The sequence below is a fragment of the Mastomys coucha genome, unplaced genomic scaffold (genome assembly GCF_008632895.1).
Source record: "Mastomys coucha isolate ucsf_1 unplaced genomic scaffold, UCSF_Mcou_1 pScaffold15, whole genome shotgun sequence".
In the NCBI taxonomy this organism is placed as follows: Eukaryota; Metazoa; Chordata; class Mammalia; order Rodentia; family Muridae; genus Mastomys; species Mastomys coucha.
In genome coordinates, this window is record NW_022196897.1 from 129,562,745 (window position 1) to 129,590,213 (window position 27,469).

A 27,469-nucleotide genomic window follows, 5' to 3' on the forward strand; every position below is an offset into this window, starting at 1 on the left:
GTAGACCAGGCTGGCCTCCAACTCAGAAACCCACCTGCCTCTGCCTCCCAAGTGCTGGGATTAAAGGCATGCGCCACCACCGCCCTGCTCAAATCTAGTCTTAAACCACATCCAATTGCTGCTAGTCCCAAGGCAGGAGCTCAGCAGCCACATCCAGGCAGTGGCAGTAGTCCAGGCTCTGGAGGTGCCTCTCAGTCACTAGAACTGCTGGTTCAAGGCTGGCCATGGCTACTCTGTCAATCTAAGGCTAGTCTAAGCAAGATAGTGAGACCACTCTCAGAATATAAAACTAAAACAGCCCTGAGATATATTAGGTTAGGGTTAGAACACTTGCTCAGTGTGTTCAAGGCCCTGGATTCAATTTCCTATATTAGTTAATTCCTTGATTAATTAATCTTTAAAGACTAAAACAAAAACAAAAAACAAAAAATAAAACTTGTGGTCAGATTCAAAGGAAATACAGATATCATTTATACCATCAAGTTAAAAACCACTCACATTCATTAGAAGTCTTGATAGTGACTTCCCTTGGAGGGAAAGCAGGTTAACTGAGAGAAGGTAATGGCCTCTAAGGCTAGAGATGTTCTGATTGGTTTTTTTTTTTTTGTTTTTGTTTTTGTTTTTGTTTTTTTTCCGAGACAGGGTTTCTCTGTGTAGCCCTGGCTGTCCTGGAACTCACTCTGTAGACCAGGCAGGCCTCGAACTCAGAAATCTGCCTGCCTCTGCCTCCCAAGTGCTGGGATTAAAGGCGTGTGCCACCACCGCCCACCACCGCCTGGCTTCTGATTTTTTTTTTTTTTAACTTAATTTTATTTGCACTGGGGGGTATATAATTTCAACGCTCAGTTCAGTTTAGCAAAAAATAGTTTGTTTGTTTGTTTATTTAAGGAAAGGTATAGGCAAGGTGTGGTAAGCACACACCTTTAATCCCAGCACTTGGAAGGCAGAGGCAGGTGGATTTCAAGTTCAAGGCCAGCCTGGTCTACAGAATGAGTTCCAGGACAGGGCTACACAGAGAAACTCTGTCTCAAAAAACCAAAAAAGAAAAAAAAAAAGAAAGAAAGAAAGAAACAAAAAAAGAAAAAAAGAAAAAGAAAAGAAAATGGAATACATAGGACCAGGGAAGGTCCCTAGAAGAGACTGAAAGTGCTAAAGACTCTGTCTGGAAAGAGATGTGGGTATTTCCTCTTCTACAACACCGTACATTCTAAAAGAATTGGAGGCATGGGGTGTATGTACACAGAGGCTGCTGGGAGGCGGTGGGGGTGAGGACAGGACTTAACAGTTTACGGCAAGTCATGTTTAAATGAGACAGGATGGGATCCCTGGAGATTTGATAACGTGACTCACAGGGTGAGAGGCCTCATGTGAAATGGAGAGAGACATTTGTATCCATTCTACCAGGAGTTACAAACTTTGAACAGAGAAGTGGCATCCTTACAATTCTCCTCCAGGGTTTACTGGACCAAAGGTGTGGACTGGGCCTCAAACACAGAAGCCTAGAGGCCAGATATGCCTAAGATAATGCTAATGAAAGCCTGTGACTAATCAGCAGGTTTGAGGCTGAGGCAAAAGGTCATCTCCCACCACAGACTTTCTGGAACACACAAGAGGAAGCCTCAGATCCACACTGCCTAAGTTGGAAAATGGGCTTGGGCCTCATATTCTACTCCCAGCATTTAACAAAAGAGAGAAAGAAGAAAAGTTGGGAAGCCCAGGAAGAAATCTAAAGGAAGATACATGCTCCTGCAGGAAACTCAGCTGTTCTGCTGTTTCAGGAGAATCGTGGATCCTGAGTCAGGCTTACTGCACAGTGGTGCACACCTACTATCCCTGCCCTTGAGAGGCAAAGAAGAAAGCATGGAGAGTTCAAGGCCAGCCTGTGCCTTTTTGGTTTTTCTGAGGTAGGGTTTCTCTGTATAGCCCTGGCTGTCCATGAACTCAGAAATCCACCTGCCTCTGCCTCCAAAGCCTGTGCCTTTTCTTAAGAAAGCAAATGCAAAACCAAACCCATGACATTAAGAGTCAGGAAAGAGGCACAAAATATTTGATGCCAGCCTTAAACAGCCTACTCTGCATCCAGACTAAGGGGACCGCATTACAGTAGAGACTCTGTGTTAGCCTCACTTGAACCTGTATTCCCACACGTATCTTACAGGAGTAAATTCAGACAGTGAGAGGGGACAAGGCTAGCTAGCAGGTGGTAGAGTCAGGGGAAAGCCCTCAATGCCTCATCCTGTGTCCTTTCCAGAACTAACATCCTGCTCCACACTCCTAACTTGCTTGGGGGGTTAGGGTGGGGAGGGGTGACCACACAGGAACAGGACGTGAACAATGCACACTCGAAGCCTTACCTGTATGTGTGCGTACGTGCCTCTTCAGGTCGAAGGTGTCATTGAAGCCCTTGCCGCAGAAAGTGCACAGGTGCCTCTTTACCTGGTTGTGGCACTTAAGGTGACGGTTGAGCATGCGCTGCAGGCGGAAGCTCTTGCCACAAAGGTCACAGTTGTGAATCACAGAGTTGTCGCACGTGCCGGTGGTAAACTGGGAGCAGAAAGAGAGCGTGAGATCGCAGGGGCTTCCTTGGGAATCCGGACATCTTTTCTTGCTAGGCTGAGCCTGGCTATGGCTTCTGCTCCCTGAGGTGCATGTAGGTTCGGCTTTGGGGGAAGGTGTGACAACACTGGTACAGGGAAGTGTTTTTGCACAGCATTCTTCCTGCCTCCTTCCAGCAGACCTCTGACTCCTATCTCCAGCAGCCTTTTAACAAGACATAGGCATGGGACCACCACCTGACTGATGAAAAAGACAGTCCCTTAAGAGAGAGGAGAAGCTCCCAGTGGTCAGAGTCCCAGCAGCCACATGGGCTACCAGGAGGAAGCAAACACTGAGGATGGAGGAACAGAAGGAAGAGGTCTGGGCCCTGCTGTCAATAGTTCCCAAAGACAGACACAGTCAACCCTTTCTTCTGTGCCTCTTGGGTACAGTTCCAGGCACCAAGAACTAGAAATGGCGCTACAGAGATGGCTCAGTGAATAAAAGCACTTGCTGCCAACCTCGATGACAAAGACTGATGACCTTAATTTAATTCCGGACACCAACTCCCATAAGCTGTCACACGCCACAGGATACCCACACACAACAGATAAACAAAATTCTAACTTGAAGAAAGGAAGGAGTAGGGGAAGGTGAAGACGATTTCTCTTCCCCTGAACCTGGACAGGCTCATGATTAACAGAGAGCAAAAAATGATGTGGTAATTCTGGGATGTGGGTCAGCTGACTGCCTCCCTCCCAAGTTAGCCATGTGGAAAGCCAGAGCACCATGCAGGGGCACCAAGGTGCTAGCTATGCATAAAGCCTCACTTGACCTTCCAGTGTAACCCAGGGTCACCACCACTGACCCAAGTAGCCTCAGATAACACCATTCAGATGAAAACGGCCTAGCTGGGCCACACCCCAGGACCAGACATCCCAATCATGCACAGACAAAAGCATCACTTTGGAAAGGTGACTTGGCCAGGATTCCAGAGCCTTATTACCAGTGAGATCACAACTGAACTCCAGCCTCCAGACTGTTCCCAGCCCCAATTCAGGGCTCTCTCAGCCTCATTTGCAGTCTCTGTGGACAAACACTGAATTGGTATCTGTATGATGTGAAATATCAGGTCTGATGTGCTCAAAGGCCACCAGGTCAGACCCTGTGTATTAGTGGTTCTCAACTTTCCTAAAGCTGCAATCCTTTTCCAGTTCCTCATGTTGTAATGACCCCCAACCATAAAATTACTTCTGATGCTACTTCATAATTGTGAGTTAACACTGTTACAAATAGTAATGGAAGCCGGGCAGTGGCACACACCTTTAATCCCAGCACTTGGGAGGCAGAGGCAGTGGGATTTCTGAGTTCGAGGCCAACCTGGTCTACAGAGTGAGTTCCAGGACAGCCAGAGCTATACAGAGAAACCCTGTCTCTGATGTGCAGATCATCTTAACTGACTCCTGTGAAAGGGTCCAACGGCTCTGCCAGTCTGTAAGACTCACGTGGACATGCAGGCCCTGTGCTCTATCCCCAGCACTCTCATAAATAAATAAATAAGCAAGTAAGTAAGTATGTGGCATTAGTGGAGCAGAAGGCGGCTAGAGGAAAAAGACGTAAGGCTAGGCTGTAGTCCTTAGAGCTCCATACGGTCATCTTTTGGGACACACAGGATTGGCAGCAGGATCCTCTGTAGATACTACATGCTGTGGATGATCAGGCTCCCCCCGCCCCACCAATACAAATCCCCCCATGGCTTTGGACGCAGTTACATGTATCATCCCATCCACATCTACATGACTACACAGATGTCTAGAATACCTTGTACCCATGTAAACTCTATGTGACTAGTTGTAGGCTGTACTATTTAGGGAATAAGGACAAGGGACAAGAAAAAGATCTGTGCATGTTTAGCACAGACACAATGTTCTTTTCGAATGGATTAGATCCACAGGGTGTGGAAGCCACGGAATAGAGGCTGCCGGTACGTCATTCCATTTCATTCTGAGAGCGGATTACATTTTATAAAAATGCATCTGAAGAGAAGGCCTTGTGGACAGTCGGCATGTCCGCTCACACGACTGCCTCCCATCCCTCCACTGCCAAGGGCAGTACACAGTCAGTCTGCTGGGCAGCTGGGAGCAAACAGAAGGATGGCAGGACAGCGTTGCCCAGGCTGCTTCTTGTAATTCATTCTGACTAGCTCCTAGCTTGGTTTGTCTGAATTAGCACTGAACTGCCCGCTTGGCCCTCTGGTCAAAGCACAGCCATAGTTGCTGGGATGTGGAACAGCAAGGGAGAGGGTTGCAGAGGAGTCAAGCCCCTCAGCCAAGCAGAGGGTGATGGGAAATACCAACGTCTTGTTCAATGTGAGCTGCCAGGGCCTGGGAAAGCAGTCACTGGAGTATACAGAAGGGCAGTATCTACCTTGGGGACCCAGTGGGTGGGACCTAAAGGCAAGAGAGAGCTCTGGAAGACAGAGGAGGAAAGACTAAATGAGAGCAGTGAGGAATCTAAGTTTCTGAAAGACAAGTCTACAGAGGACAAAGGTCACATGACAGAGTGTAAGGAACTAACAACCAAGACAGAGACAAGTGAGGTCTTGAAGCCAGCCGAGCTGGAAAGATGGCATAGCAAAAGCTACTCTTACCATCCAGATGCACCCACCACCCCCAGCCCTGATCTTCCATGTTTCTCGGTCCCTTCTCCCAGGATGGGCTGTATGCCACAGAAAACATGACTGATTCCTGGACTCCCTCCTCAGGTCGTGTATCTGCTGCCTGGTCATCTCTACTATGCTCACACAGGTATACACCTAACATTCTCTCTTCTCAGGGTTCAAAACCGAGGTATCCAGTCTAATTTCTTTACTTAGTTCTACCCGGAATATACCAAAATTACATCATGAACTTAAACTTAGACTAAAATTACATCTGAACCATGTTAATTATACAATGATTGTGCTGTCTGGGGAGTCAGCTCAGTGAGTGGGGTCCTTGCCTTACAAGAATGAAGACTTGACTTAGATCCTCAGAACTCCTAAAACATGGCAGATGCTGTGGTATATGGTTGAATCCCAGAGCTGGGGGAGACAGAAGGATTCCTAAGGTAGGCAGTCTAGCTTAACCAGTGACCTCCAGAGCAGGCAGAGACCCTGTATCAAAGAAGGCAGAGAGTGTTTCTGAAGATGACACGGGGTTGTTTTCTCTGAGTTCTACAGTCAACAGCCACACACACACACACACACACACACACAAACACAGACCACACACACATACACAAAAACACTATACACACACACATACACAAACACAAACATACACAAACACAGACCACATACACACATACACAAACACATGCCACACACACATATACAAACAAACACCAAACACACACTTTAACCAGAGCAAGAAAATATACACATACAAAGATAACTGATCAAAATTCCTTGTTCCTTACTTTGCTTTTGAATTTTCCTCTTTCTGATGGGAGAGAGTTCGCCTTTAGTGTGAGCCATAGCCCTTCACTCTCCACCACCCGTATCATTGGTTTTTAAAAAAATAATTTAATTAGTAAAAAAAATTTTTTTAGATTTAATATTTAGTCCATGAATTTTCTTTTCTTTTCTTCTTCTTCTTCTTCTTCTTCTTCTTTTTTTTTTTTTTTTTTTTTTTTTTTTTCGAGACAGGGTTTCTCTCTGTAGCCCTGACTGTCCTGGAACTCACTCTGTAGACCAGGCTGGCCTCGAACTCAGAAATCCACCTGCCTCTGCCTCCCAGGTGCTGGGATTATAGGCATGCGCCACCACAGCCCGGCTGTCCGTGAATTTTCTGCCCACATATACGTATGTGCACCACATGTGTGCCTAGTATTCTTGAAGAACACAGAAAAGGGGCTCACATCTGCTGGAACCGTAGTCATGGAAGGGTTAGAAGTCACTTTATGGATGCTAGGAACTGAACCTGGGTTCCTAGTAAGAGCAGCAAGTGCTCTCAACCACTGAGCCATCTCTCCAGCCCCCACTTGTGTTTGATGCAGAAGTTATTAACGCATTTAACCACTGGGTACTGTTTCAGATCTTCCAGGAGGGAAATTTACACTATGTTAATGTTACCTTCTGGAAATGATCCCTAGTCTCACCTTAATCTGAAGCCAACACTTTGCCAAGGCTTATTAGTGAAGCAGAGAAACTACCACAGAGGCTGGGAAATGACATCAGCCTGGAAATTAATTCAGAGCAAGATAAAGAGTGGAGGAGTGATTCGCCAAGCTTAGGACTTGGCTTGTCTCTCCTCTCAGTCCTGTTCCCTGTAGAATCTCAGCTTTCATGTAATAAAATAAGCCAAATTCCAATTAAGTTCTAAAAAGCAAGCCTTAGTGGCCAAAAATCAAAATAAAACAAACCAACCAACCCCACAACAAACCAATCATTGTCAGAAAGAACCAGAAGCATTCAGGGGGGCAAGGGCCTGAACTGGATCTGACAGCAGCTTCCCAGGTGCCTAAGATCATTGCCCATCAAACACCTGAAGGAAAACTCCCCCAGAAGTCAACAGCCCTTGAAGTTCTTGTGATGCTTCCACTAGAGACCAGGCCACTAAATTAATGCTTTTTTTTTTCATCAGGAGCATCCCAAGTTCACAGTTACGTTCTGGTGACTAGTTGGAGGAGATTTCTAGTGTCATGTGAGTCACTTACATCCAACTGTTCAAAACATGCCAAGTCCATTCAGCCAACTCCTTTGGGACTCCTGGGCTCAGGTAGCATTGCCTAAGGCTCTTCAGCTTCTGCACGTGACAGAATGCAGCATCTCCTCAAAGGAAGAAATGATGAAGGGATGCTTCATTAGCCTGAAGTGGAGCTGGAGAGATGGCTCAGCAGTTAGGAGCACTTCCTGTTCTTGCTGTAAGAAACCCCAAGGTTCAGCTCCTAGCACCTATAACTGCCTCTAACCCCAGTTCTAGATGATGCAATGTTCTTTTCAGACCTTCATGACCACCTGCACACACACAGTGCAGTCAGCTCATGCAGGCGCACACCCATGCATTTAAATAAAAATAAGTAAACAAGCCAGAAGAAACCAAGACTCACTAGGCGCTGGTGGCTTATGTGGAGCTCTGTGAGTTCAAGGCCAGCCTGCTCTACAGATCAAGTTCCAGGACAGCAGGGGCTACACAGGGAAACACTGTCTCTAAAGCCAAAAGAAAAGGAAAATAAGCAACAATTAACAAGAAAATGCCTTTATGAAGCCCAGTTCCATGCACTATGAATACTTATCATTTGAGAGAGAGAAAGAGAGAACACAAATGCCCACAAGATGGCCCAGCTGGTAAAGGTGCCTACCCGAGGACTTGTGTTCAGTCTCAGACCCATATAACAGAAGGACAGAACTGTTGCTCACAATGTGTCATAGCATGCATACACACACACACACACACACACACACACACACACACACACACACACACAAAGAAAAATTATAGATTCAAAACAATTTTTTGAAGAAATAGTTAATCAGGATCACTGAAGGATTTGTTAATCAATAATCTTGATTCATAATCAAGACTTCCTTATTGTTGGGTTTCCTTTGTTTTTGTTTTTTTTTTGTTTGTTTGTTTTTGTTTCCTTGTTGTTGTTGTTTTGGAGGGGGTGTTCAAGACAGGGTTTCTCTGTGTAGCCTTGGCTGTCCTGGAACTCACTCTGTAGACCAGGCTGGCCTCGAACTCAGAAATCTGCCTGCCTCTGCCTCCCAAGTGCTGGGATTAAAGGCGTGAGCCACCACCGCCCAGCTGTTGTTGTTTTTTAAGACAGGATTTCTCTGTGTAGCCCAGGCTGTCTTGGAACTTGCTCTGTAGACCAGGCTTGCCTTGAATTCACAGATATCTAGCCATCTGCCTTGCCTCCCAAGTGCTGGGATTAAAGGCATGAACCACTACACTCAGCTATGGTTTTGCTTTTGAAACAGAGGTGTGCAGTTATAAAGCCTAGGCTTGCTAAACTACTGTCCTCAGTCTCCTGGGTTCTGGGATTATGTGCGTGCACAATCACACCAAGCAGAAAAATCAAGCATTCTTCTTCCTTCCCTAATAAATATCTCCACAAAACCCAAACAGAATGCTTGGGAAAATCTGTCTCTACAGAAATATGTCTGCTAAGGTCTTAGGGTGTAGTTCAATGGGAAAGTACTTGGTTAGCATGAACAAGGCCTTGGGGGAAGCAATATGAGGAAGAGGAGGAGATCGAAACAAAAGTCTAATAATCTAGGGGCTGGTGAGATGGCTCAGTGGGTAAGAGCACTGACTGCTCTTCCGAAGGTCCTGAGTTCAAATCCCAGCAACCACATGGTGACTTACAATCACCTGTAATGAGATCCGACAACCTCTTCTGGTGCGTCTGAAGACACCTATGGTGTACTTATTTATAATATAATAAATAAATCTTTGGGCCAGAGTGAGCAGGGCCTGACCAGAGTGAGCAGCGGTCTTAAACATCAATTCTTAACAACCAGATGTAGGCTCACAACTATCTGTACAGCTACAGTGTGTACTCCTATACATAAAATAAATAAATCTTTTTTTAAAAAAAGTAATCCAATCAGCTAGAGCTAACAGATGAACAGAACTGGCATATCGCTTATTTTGCAATACCAAAATATTTATGCCCCAAGCATCAACAGCTCCAACCATTACAGAAAGGTAACAAGTCCGCAGCATCTCTTTATATAGCACAACCCTCCCCACCTCTCACACACTGTGGCATAGTCAAGTCAAACCCCAGTAACTGACCAAGCACGCAGAGCAGTGCGCTGCCCCATTCAGCCTCCAGTGATGGGAAGCCACTGCCCCAGATTGACCAATTCAACAGCACTAAGGATTTTTGCTTTTAATCCTATGTGACTTATAAAGCTACATGTGACAGGGACCACCCTGCTGGATGGTGAGGCCTTAGCCTTAAAGAGACTGAGCAATGTACAAGGTGACTGACTCACTGAGCAAAATCCAGACTGTTGGGACCTCTACCAAGCAAATGACCCATTGCTCCAACAATTTACTTGCAAGTACGTAAGAAAGAAGGGGGGGGGGGAGCGCAAATTAAAAGCAACTAAAGGCCATGCCAAACGTCAATCACGGTGTGTGGACATTACATGGACTTGATTAAACAGACTGGAGGAAAGTAGGCATTACAAGCCATTTAACAATGTGAACACATAATTCAAGTGGGTGTGAATGGGGCACATTTGGAGCCACTTATAATTGACATTCAGCCACTGCTAAATGATGGGCCCATTCCCAGAAAAGCCCTGTTAGGCAATTTTCCCATTGCATGGACATCACAGAGTGTATTTACACAAACTAAGCTGACTAAGACGTCATCCAGCATTATAATCTTACAGGATCACAGCTTTTGTTTTGGGGGACATGACCGTAGTGTGTCTGTAAAATGCTCAAGTGGGAAGGGGGAAATAGAGGTCAGTAAGGGCCATCCTTATCGGGACTAGGTGCCAGATATCTACTATTTTGTCTTTGAAAAGCTTTATACTTAAAATTGAGAAGAAAAAAGGGGGGGCACACATTTGACACATACTGTTATCATCCAGTAGAGAGCCATATGAAAGGTGGAAAACTTTTTTTTTAAATTGAGACAAGGTCTCACTATGTAGCCCTGGCAGACCTAGAACTGGATACTTAGACCAGGCTGCCTTTGAACTCACAAAAACCTGACTGCCTCTGCCTCTAGAGGTGTGTGCCACCACGGCTGATTGCACTTTTGGAGAACTCACATGGAAGGGGGAGGCCAAAGGAGAAGAGAACACATTAGAACAGACGGAGTAAGAATAGAGGTTCACCTCCGGTCCCTACTGGCATATGAGTCCTGCCAGCCACATTTGTTTTGGGGAAGACTAAAAGACAGGGGGCACCTGCATTTCCAGGGTCTGTCTAGCCCACAGTTAGAGGTCTGCAGATAATGTCCTTGATTGAACCCACAGACATACGTATCTCCTCACCACAACATTTTTTTTTAAATTACAGAATCCTCACTATTAAAGAGATCATGTCACAACCTGCCCCAAAGCCCGCAATGGAAGAGTCAGAGAGGTAGAGATGAACTAACATCTTCCCAGACCCACTCACCATATCAACACAGCCAGGCAGTCAAACCTCAGGTTCCCACTTCAGGTCAGCACGCTGACAAAAACCTTCACCATGGCCCTGTCAGGCAACTTCCTGTAGGGCAGCTTGTGCATACACAAGCATGCTAGCGCTTCCCCTCTCAGTCTTTAACCCACACTATATTTCAGAGTGAGGTTTCAAGGAGCAAGATGACCCCAGCCAACTCTTTTCTCTTCAGAAATCTTCCAAAGCGGCTCCTCTGCCTGTAGGAACACTTCTTGGCTTGGCCCTTGGACCAACTCTCTCATCCTGTCTTAGGTGTCATCTCCAGCCCTATCCCTGATCCTACCCCTTCCTCATTAGAACATTGATTCCTTTTCTTACTCCAGAACAAGGCTCAGCCCACATCTCCTTAAGACCAATCACCCCCATTTCCACAGCCTGCCAGTCCATATCAAGAGCCCTTCCCCTCTCTGCAATCTTATCTTTGCTGTGTTTCTAGTCTGGTCCTCATTCTTTATCCTCATACTGTATTAGGGAGATATCATGAATATCTTCATTTTACAGAGAAGGAAACTGAGGCCCAGAACAATAAAGAGCTGCTCGTTGCACAGTTCCTAAGAACTTACAAATGCCCATTGTTAGATACTTTAACCGCAACTGCTAGAATGTTCTGGAAGGGACACACTAGAGTAGAAGTGTTGTTTATCTCAGAGCTGCTTTGCACAGAGCAGACACACTGTATGCTGCTGGATATTTGTTTCCTCTGAGCAGGGTACGAGCTCAAACCTGTCTTTTCTTTGGTCCTACAAGCCCACTGCCCAATTTGCGTCTTCAGGTTTTAAAATTAAGTAATTAAAGCAATACACACAGCTGGGCTACAACTCCGCTATAGAATGCTTGCCCAACAGGGAAGGTGGGATGATCTGTTAGCTCTCCAGGGGCAAAATTACTCCGTGCCACCCCATCCTTGCTTGAATGGCTTTCTTCCTCATCCACTCAAAAAAACTAAATCTTGGTTTGTTTACTCTGTGAAGCCCTCTCTGGCTTGGAACTTCACTATGTAAACCAGGCTGGCCTGTAATCACAGAGATCCAACTGTCTCTGCTTCATGAGTATTGGGACTAAATGGGGTAGGGGAGGGGGGTACTCCACCAGGTTAAGGAACTAATTCTTTTTTTTGTTTGTTTGTTTTTTCGAGACAGGGTTTCTCTGTGTAGCCCTGGCTGTCCTGGTACTCACTCTGTAGACCAGGCTGGCCTCGAACTCAGAAATCCGCCTGCCTCTGCCTCCCAAGTGCTGGGATCAAAGGCACGTGCCACCACCGCCTGGCAAGGAACCAATTCTTAAAAGGAGTTCAGTATGCCTTATGAAGTAGCCACACAGTGTGCCAAGAGGCAATTTGATCAGTCATTTTAAAACTACCAATACCAGGCAAGGCTGGTATTTCCTGAAGCTTTGGTAACCCTGGTGCAAAGATGTCTCCAATGCTAGCCCAGAAGGAAAGAGTAGAAAGCTGAAGGTCTTCAGGGAAGAGAAACTCCCTAGGAAATGGGAAAAGTGTGGGGAGCGGGAGGCTTGGTAATGGTCTGCAAATATGCCCGAGCCCCTCCCCCACGACAGAGGCAACCTATCTTCTCGGAAACGACTAGTCTATTGACTCCCTTAACCAGGAGTTCCAATCCTTGTGTCTGCCTCAGGCAGAAAAGAGATCTTCCAAAATAAGGCTTTCTCTCCTTACCAAGCTGGGGATAGAAGAGGGGCAAACGAACTAACCACTGTCCCTCCAAAAACAACATTACAATTGTCTTTCTAGCCTGGTGATAAATATGCAAGTGGGGCACTTTGTAGAATTTCCCAAAGGGCAAGAGCTATCCGCTTCAGGAAAACTTTTCCTCCCACTTAACCCCACCTAGCCCAGAAGCTTCTCAGCTTCACTTTAAACTTTAGGACACTCTGTGAATCATACCTCCCCTATCTGCACCGCCCAACGCCACCCCTTATACCGCCCCCCCCCTCCCGCCATCCCCATCTCGCAGCTTCGAGTCTTTCCGGCGCTGTAGCTCCAAATCCTAATTCAGAACCAAATGCGCCCGGGCTCACCCCTGAGACCGGACCCGGGAGAAAGAAAAGGAACGGCTGCTTTCTTTAACCTCCAACTAACTGCTGTCTGGGTTCATCCTTCCCTCCCTGCATGGGTCTGGGGGCATGGGTAGCCGATACCCTGGGGCGCCCTAGAATTATGGCCTACTTTAAACAAGGTGACGCTATAACGGGCTAGGCTAGGACCTGGGGCTTATGCATAAAACATGTCGCCTCCCTTCCCCCTCTAGCTGGCTGTGAGTCAGCGGGGCAGGATTCCTTAATCCTGGGGGTAGCGGATACCTTTGAACAGGTGGTCATGGACGTTTCACCCAACAAAGTGCTGATGGCCATCCAGATAAAATGTTGCCTACAAGTCTATAGCTTTTGAGGGGCACAGACATTCCAATCAACTAGGGTAGGAACGCTTAAAAAAAAAATCTGCAGGTGAGCCCTTTTATCTTTTACCCACTAATTTAACTCTTGAAGATTTGAGAGAAAAGACAAATCTTAAGTGCCCTGCACAGCAAGCTTCCCGTCTAACAGGCTCCACCAGGGCGCTGGGAATAGCGGTGACTGCGAGGTCCACTGTGTCCTAAGACACAGGAGGGAAACAAAACTCAGGAGCTCAACGTGCCAAGGACCTTGTCACAGAGGGCATTACGTCTAAGATCCTGGGTGGCACTTCTTTATCCGAGATCTCCGACTGTCTAGATAATAGTCTGGCCTTGGACACTGGGTGGGCAGCTGAACCGGGGTAGCTGGGCTCGATCTTCAATGGTTCCCGAAGCCACTGGCGGCGTCAGACAGGGCCATCACCCTGGCTGTAGATCCGCTTAAGATGCTGGCGGCCCCGGCACTGTGGCGCAGGGGACAGGTCGCTAGGAGCCTGGCTGCCGCCCAGGGGCAGGTGCAGGAGTGGCGGGCTAGTGTGCCGCGCCTGGGCTCCGGTGCGCGGGCGGGCGCGGCAGGGAGGGGCGCCGGGGCTCCGGAGCCGGACGCCAGGGCGTGGTGCAGGTGGCGGCGGGGGCAGAGTCGACACCCTACCTTGATTTTTGACCTGGCAACCGGGCGCTGCATCGCTGCCAGATGTCCATCGGTGCCTTCGGCGTCGGGAAGCTCTGGAGTTTCAGGCTCCGGCGCGCGCGGGGACGAGCTGCTTTCGGCCCCTCCGGGCTCCCCGGCGCTGCTGCTGCAGCCGCTGCTACTGCCGCCGTCGCTGCGGCAGTCTTCGGGGGGGTCGCGGAGCAGACAGCCCAGGCTCACTGCGGAGGGAGGGGGCCGCACCCCGACATCAACCACACGCGGCGTCACGCCCGGGCGCCCACGGCAGTTTGACCTGCGGGCGGGGCCGCCGCCCCGCCCCGGACCTGGGCACCTCGCCAAGTGGGCGACGTCCCGAGGGTAGAGGAGTCAGCCCCAGCCATCCGCCCCTCGAACTAACTTAGGGTGTCGGGAGACCGGTTCTCAGGCCAACCTCGGCGGCCACGAAGCACCGGGGTCCGAGCGCCGCGGAGAAACCCGCGCGCCAAGTTTCCCCTCGCGCCCGTGGAGGCGGGTGTGCCCTCGTCTTGCCTCGCTCCCGAGGGGTTAGCGGACCTCCACGAGCGGTTTAGAGGACGTAGGGGGCAAGGGAACCCCCGATGCCTTCCACCCCCTTCCAGGGCCACTTTGGCCCGCGCTGCAACCAACGGTCCTGCCGCCAGGCAATTTAGCCCTGTCTAGGGAGAGAGCACCGGGGGTCCCAGGTTTCCCAGCCTAGATCCTGGTTCCCCTCTCCCAACACCGCTGTGACCCCGACCGAGACGGGGTAGGGGTGGGAACCGCAGTCCTGATCCGGAGCAGGAGGGCCGCAGTCACCCTGCCCCCACTCGGGAGCCCCGCGCCCAGGCCCGGCCCCCGCGCTCCTCACCTGGGATGTAAGTGTCTGCCCTTTTGTCATCCGGGAGCTCATCCCAGCTGCGGACAGAGACTCCCGGGCTCCTCCTCTTCACCAGAAAGACTTTGGGCATGGTGAGGTCCTCTCTCCCGACTGCGGCCCCCTCCTCCCAGCTGCTCCCCGCTAGCGGCGGCGGTGGCGCCTGGGTCCCCCCGCTCCTGGAGTCCGGAGCCCACCTTCCCGCCTCGCTTGCCCTCTTCCTGCACCCCCCGCCTCGTCGCCCGGTCCTCTTCCCCCTCACTCCCAGTTACTCGCAGCCTCTTGGCTCGGCGACACCTATGCCTTAAATCGCGCGTGAGACCACGCCAGGGAAAAAGTTTCATAAGGTGGAATAGAAAAGGCACCAGGAAACTTGGGAGTGAGCATGCGCCCTGCAACATAACGGTGTCAACAAGCTCGCTACCTGTCCGACCGGTTCCGGCGGCCAGGGCTGCCTGATCCAGCCCTTCCTTAGGCATGAATGTTTGCAAAAGAATTTAACGTCTGATTCTTCCCCCCTCCTCTTTTTAAAAAAGGAAGAACATTTTTCAAATCAACCCTCTGCCTCATACCCCTATCACGTACACTTTATTGGATAAAGTCTTTAAAACAAGCCACAGGTTCTCTGCCCCGTGCACCCCTACTGGGAGTTGGGGTCTCCCACGAGTTGGCCCCCACCTCCGAAGTAGGGATTTGTCCCCATCAAGCAAGCCAGATATTAACTCTGGATCTTGTGGGGCTGTTCTAGGCTTTCTGGAATCTCGGTGGTCGGATGGGGGAGGGTCCGCAGTGTCCTTGTCAGGTAAAGGGAGGGGGGTTGAGAGCTTAAGCCTCCTATCACCTAGAACACCCCTCAATAATAAAGTCTAAAAACCCCGCATCTTTGGAGCACGTCACTTTACTGATCTGTGCCACTCAAATCTAAGAAATTCTACCAATGCAGCTTCCACCCCGAAACCTTACAGTCTAGGAGTGCCTTCTCCCAAGATCAACGCACAATCAAGACAAAAGCTAATTGCATATCATGTGAACGCAGATTTAAAGCGAATCTCTCGACTCCAGTGTTTCCCGTTATTGCCTCCCCTAACCACTGGACCCTCAAATTTGGAGGCAAGAAAGGACTCATCCAGGAAGCTCGGGATTGAAAATTGATACAACCTCTCCCCTCCTCCCCCGGCGAAGACCGCAGCAGAGCTTTGAGTTTTTTTGTTTTTATTCTTTCCTATTTACCTTCATTCCTGGAGGGAAGTGGGAGGTGGCGGTGGGGTGGGGGTGGGGGAATCTGATAAAAGCTAAGTTTCAAGGGGCCTGCTCACTTGGGGGACGCCGATGCCCCTATACCTCAGCTTTGTTGCTCAACAACCCGCACAGCTATCGTTTGTAGGCACCGGGCTTCACAGAGTGAGAGTGCTAGCTGTTGGAGGTTGCCAGGGCGCGTCTGGGACCAGGGGTACTCAGGCGTCTGCGGTTCAGAGAAGCGCCAGCCTCACCAGCCTGTAACAGAACTAGCTGCGCTCCGGGCCACAGTGGCCCGAGGAATCCGCACAGAGGCTGTCCTTGCCTTCTTCCGCCTTAAAATGGCTTTTAGGGATACAGCAGCCTAGTAACGGATTTCTGAGCTTGGCTGGCGTATTTTCAGGGCACACAGAGAGGGGGCGCAGCTCTGGCGAGACTATGGAAAGAACAAGGTGGATGCACCATGATTACCGATCTGCCCTCCAAGATTGACCCCATCTGGGAATCAACTCTGAATTCTGTTTTTCTCCAAGACAAGTCGTCTAAGATGGTAAAGGACTTTGATCCTGGTGAACTAGGGGAGGAAGAGATGTCTATAGAGGCACAAGACAAGAAAATGAGGCTTCTTGGCTATGGAGTTGATGGCGCAGCTTCTGGGCAACTCTGCAGATGTATTTTTATCTGCCAACAAACGGGAGACTTGCTAGAAAGAAGGAGCGTGGTGAATGAAAGAGTAAAAATAAAACCACGAAGCCACAGAATTATCCTCCATCTTTTAAGAATCTCCAAAACTTCATTCAAGATTCCTTATTTTATGCAAGAACAAGTCAATTCTATTGATAAAGCCTGCCGGCTCGCTTTCCTCCCTCCCTCCCTTTTTCCGGATTTTAAATCTCTGAACAACCGGGTCGTGATTGTTATTTTAAAAGATTGCATAGACTTGTGCCCTATACGCTTAGAAACCTCAATAGGCTCTCCAAACTTCAGGACCCTGAGAATGAAGAATAATATAATTGCTTTTATTCTATGATTGGGGAGGTACACATCTATATTTTCTAGATGTTTCTCTTTTTTTTTTTTTTAGATTTATTTATTATATGTAAGTACACTGTAGCTGTCTTCAGACGCACCAGACGAGGGCGTCAGATCTCATTATGGGTGGTTGTGAACCACCATGTGGTTGCTGGGATTTGAACTCATTACCTTCCGAAGAGCAGTCGGTGCTCTTCCCCGCTGAGCCATCTCACCAGCCCTAGATGTTTCTTTTTTACTGAAAATATTTTTCATACAATATGTTCTGATTATGGTTCCTCCAGAAACTCCTGCTAGATCCTAAAAGTATTTTTAAGGAATAAGAATCCTAATCTGTTTTTATTCTCTTATTTTTAAAATTCAGTCTTAGCTGGGCGGTGGTGGCCCACGCCTTTAATCCCAGCACTTGAGAGGCAGAGGCAGGCAGATTTCTGAGTTTGAGGCCAGCCTGGTCTACAAAGTGAGCTTCAGGACAGCCAGGGCTATACAGAGAAATCCTGTCTCGAAAAACAAAACAAAAAAAAATCAGTCTTGATATGTTTATCAATATCACTTGCATACAATGGACAAGGCTTTTTTGCCTTCCTGTAGCCTCAAAAGGAGTATGCAAACAAACCTAATTTAAAAAACAAACAAACAACTCAGGCTTGAAGTTGCAAGAGAAGTGGAACATGGCGCACTCCTGAAAAGCGCAGGTTGAGTCTTCCAGGAATGGGATGCTCACTATCTCCAACAGCTATGTAGTCTCTGGTTAGACATATCTCCTCCGGCTGTGTTTCAGTCTCAACTCTCATTCTGTCCTGAGGGTGACTACTCCTGAGTTCCCTCCCCTGCCTCTTCTTTCCATAGTTCAAAATCAGGGTAGCAGATTTATGCGTTCTTAGTTAAGGCTTCTTCTCTCCAGAAACTACTGTCAGGTTGGAACTAGACAGGCACAGGCCTGCATATACATAGAAAACACACAGCCATAGAAAATAGGATGATGCTGGAGGGACAGTCGGCCAATTCTTAACAGACGAGTCAGAAATGTGCTCGTACTCTCTGTGTGTGTGTCTCTGTCTCTCTGTGTCTATCTCTCTGTCTCTCTGTGCGTATCTGTCTCTATCTCTGTTTCTCTCATCTCTGTGTATGTCTGTCTCTCTGTCTCTGTGTTGTGTCTGTCTCTCACTGTGTGTGTCTGTCTCTCTCTGTTTCTCAGTCTCTCCTCTCTCTGTGTGTCTGTTTCTCTTTGTCTCTCTGTTTCTGTGTGTGTATGTCTGTCTGTCTTTCTGTCTTGGTGTGTGTATCTGTCTCTCTCTCTGTCTCTTTGTCTGTCTCTGTCTCTCTCTGTCTCTCTCTCTCTCTCTCTCTCTCTCTCTCTGTGTGTGTGTGTGTGTGTGTGTGTACTGGAACCAAATTTCCCTGCACATGCAGCAGGAGAATAGAAGCTAATGCCAGTCTCAGCCCTCCAATATTTTGTCAGTTTCTCTATAGGTGCTATAAAAAAGGAACCTAAGGCCAGGCAGTGGTGGTGCACTCCTTTAATCCCAGCACTTGGGAGGCAGGTGGATTTCTGAGTTCAAGGCCAGCTTGGTCTACAGAGTGAGTTCCAGGACAGCCAGGGCTATACAGAGAAACCCTGTCTTGAAAAAACAAAAACAAATAAGGATATCAAGCTAGGTGTAGGTGCATACCCTTTAACATCTTTAATCCCAGCACTTGGGAGGAAGAGGCAGACAATCTGGTCTATATAGTGAGTTCCAGGACAGCCAAGGCTGCATGGTGAGTCTATCTAAAGGGAATCATTTATTACAGTCATCATGGCTATCTGTGTGAGCAGCAAAGGGAATCTGTGAGCATATCATTAAAATTAATGAGAGTTTAGCAAAGTAGGCCATTGTATAGAAGATGTAAGAATGAGTCATAATATTTATTTACATATATTTATTTTTATTTTATGTGCATTGGTGTTTTGCCTTCATGCATGTCTGTGTGGGGGTGTCAGATCCTTTGTACCTGGAGCTATAGACAACTATGAGCTGTTATATGAATGCTGGGAGTTGAACACAGGTCCCCTGCAAGAGCAGCCAGTGTTCTTAACCACTGAGCCATCTCTCTAGCCCTATGCTAGAGAGTTGCTAAATGTTGGCAGCAGTCAGGAAAATAAGCCAATGAAGCAGAGTAGCTTATAGTAGCATCAACAACATGAAGCTCCTTGAAATAAGACCTTTTATTTTATTAAGATTTTTAATTTTATTTTATGTATATGAGTACACTGTATCTGTATAGGTGGTTGTGAGCCTTCAACTGGTTGTTGGGAATTGACTTTTTTTTTAGAACTTTTGCTTGCTCCAGTCAACTCTGCTCACTCTGGCCTAAAGATTTATTTATTATTATTATTATTATTATTATTTTGTTTGTTTGCTTTGGTTTTTGTTTTTTGAGACAGGGTTTTTCTGTGTAGCCTTGGCTGTCCTGGAACACACTCTGTAGACCAGGCTGGCCTCAAACTCAGAAATCTGCCTGTCTCTGCCTCCCAAGTGCTGGGATTAAAGGCTTGCGCCACCACTGCCCGGCATTATTTATTATTATAATTAAGTACGCTGTAGCTGTCTTCAGACACACCAGGAAGATGGTGTCAGATCTTATTACAAATGGTTGTGAGCCACCATGTGTTTGCTGGGATTTGAACTCAGGACCTTCGGTAGAGCAGTCAATACTCTTACTTGCTGAGCCATCTCACCAGCCCGAAATAAGAACTTTTAGTGAACAGGTTGGGGCTGGAGCGATGGCTCAGAGGTTAAGAGCTCTGACTGCATTCTTCCACAGGTCCTGAGTTCAATTCCCAGCAACCACATGGTGGCTCAAAACCATTCGTAATGAGATCTGATACTCTCTTCTGGTGTGTGTGTGAAGACAGCTACAGTGTACTCATATAAATAATAAATAATAAGTAAATAAAAATAAATATTTTTTAAAAATGAGCAGGTTTGTTATGGAGAAACTGAGACATTAAAGAAGATACTAATAAGTGGATAGGTACACCATGTGACCCACTGGAAGACTCCAAACCAGGAAGCCCAAGTCTTGTAGATTTCATAAATTTTCATTTACATATTTGGAGTACCGGGACACATCTCTGGTGCTCACCTGTCCCCTGCAAATGCCCTGACACTGAGCTACACACCAGCCTTCATATATAAATTTAATACAATCCTTTAAAGTACTTGAAAACAAAAGGCCTTTTCCTGGTTTGTGACAAACTTGTCCTGAAGTTCTGTTAGATCTGGGGTGGTAATGCATACCTGCAGTCCCAGCACTTGGGAAGTAGAGGAGGGCACCCTGGGCTATTAGTGAATTTCAGATCAGCCAGGGTTGCATAGAGATGGACCCAATAGATCAGATGTCAGTAGAAATGTGAAGGGAGTGGATGAATCCTCCCAGTGTCTTATCCAGGATTCAACAATGTGTGCAAAGCTCGCAGTAGGGGCCGCAATGTGCCTTCTACATCTGAGCCAGGACTCCCAAGGAACCCTCCTTGCTGTCTGTAAACACAGTGGGAGTTTCCCAAGAAGGTCTCAATGTCTCCTCTGAGGCACACGGGGGTCTGGGAAAGGCAGGAAAGTGTTCTTACCTGCTCTAAGGCAGGCCTTCCCTGCAATCTTTCTCAGTGGTAAACCACTTCTTCCTGCTCTAAGCCCTTGTGGTTCTAGATAGGCTAGCTCCACCCCTCTTAGGGAAGGTGGACATCTTACCCACTTATTAGAGCCTTACGTTAACTTGGCCATAGGGACTGCATCAGTGGCAGACATGAGACCCCAAACAAAGAACCAGCTCTGAAGATGAGCAAGGGATGAGAGCCTTTTCCTCCACCGTGTGGAGTGTGATCAAGCCTGGGGTAGGCAGCCTCCTGAGAAGGATGCCGAGCAAGGGATGCGAAGCTGGAAGCAGGGCCTTTCCCCTAGAGCTGAAAAAGCACAGGGCATTTCAGAAGACAGTAGATGAGGTTCCAGGTCTCTTAACTGTTCCTACAGCCACCCCTGTGAGTGGCTCTATGGCATGCATAGCGCTAACATGCTGCCAGTGACATCAGAAGGAACGGTTAGGGGACAATATTAGTCTAAAGGAAGGTAGCCCTTTTAGAAGGAGGGCCTTCCTTCCTCTGCCTTGCTCTCTCCCACTGTTACAGACTAACATGTAAATCCTGTCTCCCACAGAAAGGGCATCCTTGTCTCCATTTCCAGAATCCATGGAGGAAGCCTGACCTCACCTGGAGCAAAGGTCGTTACAGATATAATTAAGGATTTGAGATCAGATTATCCCCAATTATCTGGGAAGACACTAAATGCCATTATAGGAGTCCTTATGAGAGAGAAAAATAGGCAGATTACACAGATTCAAAGGGTGCCTTGTGACCACGGGGGGGGGGGGGGGGGGGGGGGGGGGGGGGGCAGAGCTTGTAGGAGTAAATGACATCACCAGTCAAGAAACGCTGGTGGCCACAGGAACTGCAAGAGGCAAAAGTGTGCTGTAGACGGACACTCTGGTTTCAGCTCAGGGATACACATATTGGACTTTTGGCCTCCAGAACTATGTAAGAGTGCACTTGTGGGTTTATTTTCATTGTATATGTCTTCGTGTGTTTGTGTGATGTGGGAGGGGGGAGGCGAGGGTGTGCACCAATGCCCATGCCATGGCCAGGGGAGAGCTTCATGTGTCCTTTCTCTTTGCTCTGCTCCTCTGTCTCTCACTGAACCTGGAGCTTCCATGACAGACAGCAAACCTCAGAGATCCTTCTGTCTCCAGGCCTTCAGTGCAGGGGGGTTACAGGCGTTCATAGGATCATCCCGGAGGTTTTTACATGGGTATCGGGATCCGAACTCCAGTCCTCAGTCTTGTACAGCAGTCCCTCTTAACTGTCTAGTCATCTCTCTGCCCCAAGTTTCTGCAGTTTTGAGCCACCAAAGCTGTAGAAGTTCCAGCAGCCGCAGAGAACCAATGCTCCCATAACCGCCTGCTCTTGTGTACCCATCCTTTCCCGCTTCTCTAATTATGTCCCCATATTCCCCCAAGTCTTATTTACTAACACTGCAAAAGTACTGTTAACTTGCTATGTCCCTTCCATAACTCTTTGTGAAGAAAAGTTTGTTTCCTCTGTGATCTTAGTCTCATTTGTTTTTCTTTGAGGTCTGATGCCAAGTGTGGTGGGGCACCCCTTTAATCACAGCACTTAGGAGGCAGAGGCAGGTGGATGGATCTCTGTGAGTTTGAGGCCAGCCTGATCTACATAGTGAGTTTCAGAACAACCAGAGCTATGTAGAGAAACCCTGTCCAAAAAAAAGAAAAAAGAAAAGAAAAGGTGGGACAGGAGCTGAAGATCTTCAGACACACCAGAAGAGGGCATCGGATCCCGTTACAGATGGTTGTGAGCCACCATGTGGATGCTGGGAATTGGACTTAGAACTTCTGGAAGAGCTGGGCAGTGAGTGGTGGCACACATCTATAATCCCAGCCCTTGGGAGGCAGAGGCAGGTGGATTTCTGAGTTCAAGGCCAGCCTGGTCTACAGAGTTCCAGGATAGCCAGGGCTACACAGAGAAACACTGTCTCGGAAAAACAAACAAACAAACAAAAAATTTTATTGAGAGAGAGTGCATATGTATGCAACCTCCTCCTAGAGGCCAGAAGAGAGTGTCAGATTCATATTAGTCACTTGAGTGATTTTGTTTCATCCAATGAGTCATACATAAAACTCTGCTCAGGTACCGAGTATGGATGTGCTCAGCCACCTTGTAACCATGAGGACAGTAAGATGCTAGAGCTGGCAAAGCAGGGGGCCTGAACCACGGAGGGCCTGAGCAGCAGTTACTGCAGCTATCATGACAGCGGAGGAAAGTGCTTCCTGTTGTTCAAGCCAGGGCTCTTTCTACAGCAGTGAGTATCCAGCACACTCCACATGTTAATCCTTTCATTTATTTTTATTCTGTGCATTGGTGTTTTGCCTGAATGTATGTCTGGGTGAGGGTTTCAGACAGTCGTGAGCTACCATGTAGGTGCTAGGAATTGAACCCAGGTCTTCTGGGAGAGCAGCCAGTGTTACTAACCATTGAGTCATGTTAACACGTTAATCTTGATGAAGCCTGATTTCTATGCTATTGGAGAGAGAGTGTAGTGGTTTGAGCGTGTTTAGCCCAGGTGAGGCATTATTTGGAGGTGTAGCCTTGGAGTGGGTGTGTCACTGTGGGCATGAACTTTAAGATCCTCTTGCTAGCTGCCTGGAAGCTAAGTCTTTAACCATTTGCCTTTGGACGAAGATGTAGAACTCTCAACTCCTGCTGCACCATGCCTGCCAGGACACTGCCATGTTCCTGCCTTGGTGGTAATGCGCTGAACCTCTGAACCTGTAAGCCAGCCCCAATTAAATGCTGTTTTTGTTTTGTTTTGCTTTGGTTTGGTTTTTCGAGACAGGGCTTTTCGGTGTAGTCCTGGCTGTCCTGGAGCTCACTCTGTATACCAGGCTGGCCTCAAACTCAGAAATCTGCCTGCCTCTGCCTCCCAAGTGCTGGGATCAAAGGCGTGCACCACCATCGCCCAGCAAATGTTGTTTTTGTAAGAATTGCCTTGGTTATAGTGTCTGTTCTCAGCAGTAAAACCCTAACTAAGACAGAGAGCTTTATTCTTTCTAGCAAATTTTTAATATCCACTAGTCATCTTATATGTGTAATTTAAACAAATATCAAGAAAGTTCACTATTTCAGTCTTTTCCTTAAAGACACAGGATTACCAGTTTTACCACGTAGCTTGTGCAGAGTGCCCATTAACACTGCTGAGTCGCTGTTGTACTCAGACCAGTTCAGAGCCTCATTTCTTTTGCTTCACTATCCTGGAAAATGCATGTCATGTGAGAGCCTGAAGCACCTGCGTGGTGAGCATGACTCTTTCTCAGTCTATACACAGTGCAAGCTGCCTGCCTTCCTGGATTCTTCATGTTCCTGTCTGCATGCTGCAGGCACTTAGAAAATCATTTCTCAATTCTTGGAGGGGCTACACTGCTGCCTAATTACTAAACATAAAGGTCAACTCTGAGGCAGGCACTGGTATTTGGTGGCTCTGCCCTCACTAAAATCTCAGAGTTCTTTCTTTCTACTCAGTAGAATAACAAGATTTGGGGTTTTCCCACTCACATTTTAAAATACCCAACCCAAGGACTGGAGAGATGGCTCAGCAGTTACAAGTGAGTGTTCAACAGAGGATTGGAGTTCGGTTCCTGGCACCAACATGGTGGCTCAAAACTACCTGGAACTTTAGTTCCAGATTGGACATCATCGGGATCCTGTACACTCTCCAAGCATATATGCTCAAGCAGGCTCACATACATACATATTAAATAAACAAAGAGTAAAGAAGAAATCCCAACCAGGAAGTGACATCTATTTTCACACTCCATTTAAAGAATTAGTTACTTGACACACAAGCACTAGGTATAGGGTCCTTGGATGAGAAGCCACCTTCAAGACACAGCACTACACTATACACAGAATAGATAAGTGGCATAAAGTTTCTGGGATCACCAATCATCTCTGGCCCCTGCAGGGATAATACTCTTATTATTAACACAGAAAACACAGCTGGAGGCCAGGCGGTGGTGGTGCACACCTTTAATCCCAGCACTTGGGAGGCAGAGGCAGGTGGATTTCTGAGTTTGAGGCCAGCCTGGACTACAGAGTGAGTTCCAGGACAGCCAGGGCTATACAGAGAAACCCTGTCTCGAAAACAAAACAAAACAACAACAACAAAACCCACAGCTGGAAAGCCAAGCTAGGCAAAAGTTGGGAGAGCCTTAAACATGGAAAAGGATTCCAGAGTGGATGTGGTGGCTCCTGTCCATAATTTCTTGTTGAGTGACTTTCTTTGGGGAGACATGTTCACCCCAGATAGGGAACCAATGACAAACCAAAGAAATGATTGCCTACAAATCTAACATAGTGACTCAGGAGTTAAGTGGGGTTACTTACAGGAGCAGGGGTGACTCCAAGGCAGCTTTGTCGTCACCCAGAAGACCAGCCTAGAATGGGGTCATGATGCCGAGTACATTGTGGAGTCTTGAAGGGCCTTCCTAACAGTGGTGGTTTGAAAGAAAACACCCCAACCCCTCCACCGTGGGCTCATATATTTAAATGCTTAGTCCTCAGTGAATGAACTGTTTGAAAAGGGCTAGAAGAACTAGGTGTGGCCTTGTTGGAAGAGGTATGTCACTGGAGGGGCTCCTATATTTCAAAAGTCCACATCAGGTCTAGTGTCTCTCTGCCTGCCTACTGAACAGTATGTAAAGCTCTAAGCTACTGCTCCAGTGCCATGCCTGTTGGCTTCCTGCCAGGATGGTCATAGAATAACCCTCTAAAACTATAAGCAAGCCCCCAATGAAATGCTTTCTTTTATAAGAGTTGCCTTGATCATGGTGTCTTTCTTCACAGCGATAATAAAACAGTGACTAAGACAACTCCCACAGAGAAGGCTGGATGAAGCCAAGAACATCCCTTCTGGGGCCTTCATATCAGATATGGGCATAAACCAGCAAAGTACATCACATTCAAGATTGTCAGCCCTGCTTCTTGCACCTCCAACCACTTAGACTGCCTCCACAGCCCAACTCATCCATAACAACTTTGGCATCATGGAGGGACATATGGCCACATCCCACGCCATCATGGCCGCCCAGAAGACCATAAGTAACTCCTCTGAGGAAGATGGTAGGATGGCCATGAGGCTGCCCAGATGATGATACCTGTATGTTCTAGATCTGTCACGCCATCCCAGAACTGAAAAGGACGTTCACTGTTGCCTTCCATGTTCCTGCTCTTATTGTGTCTGTTATAAATCAAACTCGCTGCCTGGAGAAAGCTGCCAATCAAATATGATGACATCAACAAGGTGGTAACTGCCAGGTGTGGTGGCATATGCCCTTAAATCACAGCACTAGAGGGCAAAGACAGGCAGATCATTGGGGGCTCTAGGTTAGCCAGGGCTGTGTAGTGAGACCCTGACTCAAAAAAAGACAAGTATCTAAGGCTCCCTTGAAAGACATCTTTGGCTATCCCAAGGGCCACATTGTTTCCTTCAAGCTTAACAGACATTACCAGTTCTTCTGTTGATGCTGGGGCCAGGTTTGCCTTCAATGGCCCCTTTGTCAAGGTCATCCCCTAGAATGAATTGGGGTAAAACAGCTGAATGGAAGCCCTTGTAGTCCATAGAGTATGAAGTCCTGGACCACCACCCCAGCAAGAACGCCAGAGGAAGTGAGGGTGCCTTGACTGATGGGGAGTTCTTGGCCCAACTCAGTTCCCAACACTGAGCATCTCCCCAATAGTTTCCATCCCAGATCCCAGAAGAAGGGGAGGGGCCTAGAGAGCTCTTCTTTCTCACATACTGCCAATAAAGCCCACTATGCCATGGCATCCAAATACATACTCAGCTCTGGGGGCAATAGAAAACTATCCAAGAAGCTTAGAGCTGGAGGGGGAGTGGTCAGGTCTTTATTAGCACAATTCTGCAAGGGTGGGAGGTGGGGCTAAGGTTTGACTGTGGAGTCTTCTTTTTTTTTTTTTTTTTTTTTTTTTTTTTTTTTTTTTTTTTTTTGGTTTTTCGGGACAGGGTTTCTCTGTGTAGCCCTGGCTGTCCTGGACTCACTCTGTAGACCAGGCTGGCCTTGAACTCAGAAATCCACCTGCCTCTGCCACCTCTGCCTCCCAAGTGCTGGGATTAAAGGCATGCGCCACCACTGTCGGGCGTGTGGAGTCATTTTAATGTTCTTGGTGAACCTTAAGCCCACATATGGTAGAACTGAGAGGTTGATAGAGCCTTTTAGAAAGTGATTTAGAAAGTGATTTAGAAAGCCGGGTGGTGGTGGCGCACGCCTTTAATCCCAGAGAAAGAAACCCTGTCTCGAAAAACCAAAAAAAAAAAAAAAAAAAAAAAAAAGAAAAAGAAAAAAGAAAGTGATTCGGTGTGCTCTGTGGCCGGGCTCTGGTGAGTGGCCCTACCCGTCACTCTCACTGGCGTCGTCAGGTCTAATCTGTCTCTTTTCGAATGCAGGCCCTTATGGGGAAGACCATCATGCTCGAGGTTGAACCCTCGGACACTATAGAAAATGTAAAAGCCAAGATCCAGGATAAGGAAGGAATTCCTCCTGATCAACAGAGGTTGATCTTTGCTGGTAAGCAGCTGGAAGATGGCCATATTTTGTCTGACTACAACATTCAAAAGGAGTCTACCCTTCATCTTGTGTTGAGACTTCATGGTGGTGCTAAGGAAAGGAAGAAGTCTTACGCCACTCCCAAGAAGAGTAAGCATAAGAGGAAGAAGGTTAAGTTGGCTGTGCTGAAAGACTATAAGCTGGATGAAAATGGCAAAATTAGCCGACTTCGTCGAGAGTGTTCTGATGAATGTGGTGCTGGAGTTTTCATGGGTAGCCACTTTGACAGGCATTACTGTGGCAAGTGTTGCTTGACTTACTGCTTCAACAAACCAGAAGACAAGTAGTTGTGTATGAGTTAATAAAAAGAAGGAACTCAAAAAAA

At 47.5% G+C, this 27,469-nt stretch overlaps 1 protein-coding gene and 1 pseudogene across 2 annotated transcripts in view; one reads left to right on the forward strand and one right to left on the reverse strand.

Moving 5' to 3' along the window:
• The window catches only part of Ovol2 (ovo like zinc finger 2), a 26,542-nt gene extending 11,507 nt beyond the window's left edge, over positions 1-15,035 (reverse strand). The window contains exons 1-3 of one of the 2 annotated variants that reach the window (XM_031372100.1): positions 14,641-15,035; positions 13,776-13,993; positions 2,355-2,544 (exon numbers count right to left, since the gene is read on the reverse strand). In XM_031372100.1, the coding sequence (XP_031227960.1) occupies positions 2,355-2,544; positions 13,776-13,993; positions 14,641-14,740 (508 nt within the window). In that variant the 5' untranslated portion in view covers positions 14,741-15,035. Of the gene's footprint in view, positions 1-2,354; positions 2,545-13,775; positions 13,994-14,172; positions 14,571-14,640 lie in introns of those variants that run through there. The other variant, XM_031372101.1, reaches the window with a different exon arrangement.
• On the forward strand, positions 14,193-27,469 carry LOC116091063 (annotated as a pseudogene).